At 34.9% G+C, this 5,693-nt stretch overlaps 1 protein-coding gene across 1 annotated transcript in view; it reads left to right on the forward strand.

The window, feature by feature from the left end:
• The first annotated feature begins 365 nt into the window (after positions 1-365).
• The window catches only part of LOC145243778 (uncharacterized), a 24,887-nt gene continuing 19,559 nt past the window's right edge, over positions 366-5,693 (forward strand). The window contains exons 1-3 of the mRNA XM_080106819.1: positions 366-487; positions 3,040-3,091; positions 3,648-3,789. Of these exons, the coding sequence (XP_079962945.1) occupies positions 445-487; positions 3,040-3,091; positions 3,648-3,789 (237 nt within the window). The 5' untranslated portion in view covers positions 366-444. The remainder of the gene's footprint in view (positions 488-3,039; positions 3,092-3,647; positions 3,790-5,693) is intronic.

Genomic DNA, 5,693 nt, shown 5'->3' on the forward strand with positions numbered 1-5,693 from the left:
TCAGACAGTGATCTAATCGTTATACGATGATCTATGCATAAGAACTAAATTGACCGACTTTAATTCAACTGAAAGTGCTCAACGATAAGAAACGAATTTCTTACAAGGGCTGTCATAATTATATTTTTACTATAATGTATATATATATATATATATATATATATATATATATATATATATATATATATATATGTATACAAGATATTTGCAATATTTTACTTATTTCGAAAAATGTTTATTAGAAGTCTCGTAAGAGAATCTCAGACTTAATCTCGAGTAATTGCGGTTTCATGATAACAAATTATAATTTGCCGATAATAACGATTTATCTGTTTACATATGCACGACATATGCGTTTTCCCGGCGTGGAAGATAAGACGAATCTTTTTATACGAATTGAAATCGATTGCCTCGTCAAAGACAATTGGACCAATACGTAGAAAAATGTTCTTTCCTTGGTTAATCGTTCTCCATTTTATCTTAAATGGTGAGTTTTTTCTTCATTACATTCTTCCAGTTATATATCGTATATAGTTTTCAATTCAATTCTATTTGGCAAAAAAAAATAAAAAATAAAAATGCAATCCTGCTTCAATTGACGTGTAATGCCTTAAAACCACGGCGTTTGTTTTGATATCCTATCATATCTTACTTTTTTCCCTCATACTAACATTTACTGTCTATTACATTAAAGTATACAAGTTATTTATGGATACGAATATTATCTAATTGTTAAATTGTTAACAAAGAACAGCTGAGCAGAAAATTTGGGATTGGCGACAACGTTTTTTTTATTATTATTTTTGATTTGGAATATGTTGTTTTCAAATTTCGTAATCTATTTTTATGTAGTGTCTCTCCCCCCATCTCTCTCTCTCTCTCTCTCTCTCTCTCTCTTTCTCTCTCTCTCTCTCTCCGTCATTTGTACATTACTTTTAAACATTCATATGATAAAAACGCCTTCATTTGTTTCTGAACTTTTGGGATGAGGATTGGTTAATCGTATTATTTGGATTCATCGAACGACTGTTATCGTCTTGTGCAGTAGTTAGTACTCTAACTACCTTAGATAATAAGTTGTGAAAGTGAAATATCGATTTTTAATTTGTTTCTAAAATTCTAAAACTATATCCAATACTATATATATATATGTGTGTGTGTGTGTGTGTGTGCGTGTGTGTGTGTGTATATATATATATATAGAGAGAGAGAGAGAGAAAGAGAGAGAGAGAGAGAAAGAGAGAAAGAGAGAGTATTGGACGTAATTTTATAAACAAATTAAAAATCGATATTTCTATTTATTTTCATGCTAGAGACAAGACTTTTTAAGTAATCAGTAGGAATGGAATCATATTGCTTGCCATTTCCCTAAACCCTTCGAACAAGGTATTACCATAAAATTTCAATAACGTTCAAGTTTGGTGAACACGCTGGCTATTGCAAAGCTGTGATATTTCCATCCATTAAAAACTTCATTGAAGTACGGGTATTGTAGAATAGTGCATTGTCTTGCTGAAATATCCAGTTCCCGCTGCATAATTGTATTTCTTCATCTCTAAGCTGGACTAATACTTTTTGGACGATCTCTCGGATATTTTGAAATAAACATTTGGTCTGATCAAAATGTGTACACCGCCTTTACAGATCTTCCAATTTTGTCTGATATTGTACGAATTGCTAACTTTGGATCCGTAAATGCCAAAAGCTTCCCACACTCAGTTTGCCTTAATTTCTTGCCTTTACCTATTCTGAAAACTGAGTTTCACGGTTTTTATGGTGATAATATAATATTCTAAAACGATTGTAAAGTATTCTTCAATTATTGTCAACAAATCCTCCTCCTAAAACAGTTTTGTTTCCAAAATTTTGGCCAAATAAAAGTTTCACTATTTTAAATAACAATTTATTTCATTTGTATATTTGTATTAATCAATACAATCAATACATTATGCATTCACATACGGAATTATTTGCATGAGATAAATTTTGAAATTTGCAAAATAAAATTAAAAAGGCTTCGTGTTTAGAGTGTTTCAAACGTTATGTTCAGCAGTGTATCTATTGATATTATGTCCATTCATTGATTGTAATGAATACCACGAAACATCAATGATGATGCTATGACTAACTTGTGAAATCTTTGTGGCAGGAGTCTCGCAAGTTATAACCACACCTCTCCTTAGTCGGCACTGTTAAATACCAGTGGCAAGTAGAAATTTCAGGGTGACTGGGAACAATGCGGAAATAACCGGAGTGTACATACAGTGCCTGCTATCCTCGAACCCCAAAATCAACAAAGATTAAACCATTCCTGTAATAACCTGATTGATTGCGTTGTAATCCTGGTTCTGCGCAGTTCTATGAGGTCCACCTTCCCATACTTTGCTTTTTCTCTTTGAGAAGGTTGGTTGGTTGGTTGGTTGGTTGGTTGGTTTTGTTTTACGGCATATCAACCCTTTTCGGGTTATTTAATGCCGAATCCAAAGATTTTGAAGAAAAATTTTTAATAGAATATATTTGTTGTTTTCAAATCAGTTTCTATTTTACCCATAGTTGGGACCCTAACAGGTACTACCACTCCGGGTCAGAGTGGACCTGGGAGCAATGGTAATTAAAGGGTGGCTCCACACTCCCCAAAGCCCGCAAGCTGGGGCCTCATCACTGGATATAGTTTAAGGTCATATCCAGGACCTCTTTGAGAAGGAGTTAGTTTATTGCTAATCACCTGAGACGCCATTACTGGGGAATACGGCGGTTGCGCATGTATTTTTTGCAGGTGAAATTGCCCCTCGTCGGAGGTGCTGAATTCTCAATTCCATTTTCCGACCCCGGTTCGTTCTTTCGATGGCAGACAACTAAATATACCAATATGATGCTGACCAGGCTCATCGTTGCTTTTCTTCGATGGTTTAACGAGAACCAGTGTATCAACGTGATTTGCGCGTGAGAAAGAGAGTGAGAAGATGACTTTGAACATATTGTTTTCTTCATTTTATGTGTTGTTATAATTTTAAATAATTATTTTTGTGTTTATTTCAGTGTCAGCCAACGCCCCTCCTCCTGTGCCTGGCATTAAGTTCATTCCCTTACAGTACGTTTTATTTTTATTTATTTATTTTTTTTTTTTTTTTTTTCATTATTTCAAAGTTTTTTACCTTTTCATTTTTTTCATTATTTCAAAGTTTTCAGCATTTTCATTTTTTTCACTATTTCAAAGTTTTCAGCATTTTCATGTAGTATAATCGCATAATATATCTCTATTTAAACTAGGTATGTGGCTATGCTTGTACATTTGTACTTCTTTAGGTTGTTCTTGTGGGTTTTTATGTGCTTGCGTGTGACTATTCGTGTTGTATGTCTGTGTTTTATGTCTGTGCGAAGGAGTGTTTTGTGGGTGTTTGTATCATTCTGTTTTGTTTGTTTTGCTTTATTTTGTTTTGTTTTGTTTGTTTGTTTTTTTTTTGCTTGTGCGTAAACGAATTTTCGAAAGCGTTTTCGTTTGTATTTTTATATGTACAAGTGTTTTTGTTTTCTTTCATTTTTTTTTGTACACTCTGCAGATTTTTTGCGCGTGTATATATGTATGAGCGTAGGTTTACTTCTCTTATAACCTGGCAGTTATTCATTATATTTGTATTTGCTTTCAGAAATTTGACCAACATTGGAAAACGAACCACGTTCCGTTATCGGTATTTTATAAAGGACGGAATGTGTTTCTTACACAGACCAAAAGAGACCCATATTATAGTCTCAGCGACGAACAATGTTCACAATAAAGCACTCGACGTGGTAAGTCATCTGCAGTTCTTGTTGGTATAGTGTGGGGAGGGGCTGACAAACCGCCAACAATCAAATCGATTCAACCACAAGATATCAAATCCAACCCAATCTATATCATAACTTCGTACGGCAAAATCACGTTGATACGTAAGTTCTCGTTAGATAATTAAAGTTGAGCAACGTTGAGCTTGGTAAGTGTTAGATTGCACTTGAATTTGATATTCACTAGAAACTAGAAAATCCAAGTCAATGACAGAAACCCTACAAAATGACCTTCAGTCTATAGTTGAATGGGGCCGTAAATGATTGGTAACATTTAATGCTACTAATGTTGCGTACTGTCTGTCTAACATGGGGGGGGGGTGTAAATCGTGTCTATATAAAATATTCTGCAGTATCTTTACATGTATGCATAACAACGTTCAGTGTATATAACGTCTCGATTGTGCCCCTGTGTGTGTGTGTGTGTGTGTGTGTGTGTGTGTGTGTGTGTGCGTGCGTGCGTGCGTGCGTGCGCGCGTGCGCGGGGGTGTTTTACATATACAAAAACAGCTCACCTTTTTTTATCGTGTCATCTCTTTATCTTAACAATGCCGGGTAAAATTGGTTATTTCATAATTCTTTTATTCTTCAATTATTCTGTCGAGGTTGCATTTAACCGTTGTCTAACTCTTTATGCCCCACCCCACCCCACAACTCGTATCGATTAGATCACCTCATTTCATGTCCAGCCCGGCCAAATGCTGATACTCGACTGTCCAGCCCAACTAACTAAACTCCACGTCTATATCTAAAACTATATATTTTTTTAATTTATTACGTCATCACTTGATGGTTTCCACAATTTGTCATTTTTCCCACATTCCAATTGGCCTCTTCATTCCAGATTTCTCTTCCACTGTACTTGTATCAGAGTCAAATACGTCCTAAAATAAATTACTGCTGCCACCTCTGAGATTGTTCTACTCGGGGCATATTTTCCTGCATTAACAGTGTAAAATAAAACGCTTTTGAACTCTTTTTAATGGAAATCACTCCAGACAAGGCATTAAGCCACTTGATGTAAGAAGCAAATAAAAACGAAGGACGATTATCACACAAGACATGTCTATCGGCCTGTGTCTTGGAAAAATCAAGGATGTAGGTAAGAGGGAAAACAGCGAGTAGAAAGAGAGTTTTCCAAACCTGCAATCCTTGGAAAGAAGCCATTGGAATAAAGAGTTGTGTTACAATGAGGTATTAAAACAGCGAGTTGATGAAGACTACTTGACCAACGAGTCAAACGGGCGCGAATAAAAGAAGCAGGAAATAAATCAGACAATTCTGAAGAACTCATGGCATAATAGAATTTATTGAAAAAAATGATTAAAATCTCTCCTCTACAGTCTCTTTCTCGCAGAAGAGATGGTGCTAGTCTTTCCTTAGTCTATAGTTATTTTCATAAGTGCTCAACTAATATATATCTATAAAGGTATATGTGTACGCATGTATTTTTGAAGAATTGATATATTTAATAAATAATGATTAAATTTAAACAGAATTAGTATAACATATAGTCTTTAGATGTTGAAATAAAAAGTGATTTTTATTCGTAGCATAGTCGTTACATTTCACTTGAACTCACATATTGTATCCGACACAATCGCAAACGATACAAAAAATAGAAATTCGACTCGCTTTTTTTTTCTTAGTTGAAACAAAAGGCATTTATTTATGGTACTTTCCGAAAATGCATTGCATCTTGTTTTAAAAGCCTCTTAATTCGCCATGTACTTTACAAAACCCTGCCGTCTCGACACCTGCTTAAAAGTCCCTCACGTCGCCACGGTCCACACGTTCATCCTACGCCAGCAAGGCTTTTTCTGTCCTAGCCATGTGGTGACTTTTTTCTCTCCGTTTTTCCTTTCCTTTTC

This window comes from Euprymna scolopes, chromosome 22 (genome assembly GCF_053919585.1).
Source record: "Euprymna scolopes isolate OS-2025 chromosome 22, ASM5391958v1, whole genome shotgun sequence".
NCBI classification, from domain to species: domain Eukaryota; kingdom Metazoa; phylum Mollusca; class Cephalopoda; order Sepiida; family Sepiolidae; genus Euprymna; species Euprymna scolopes.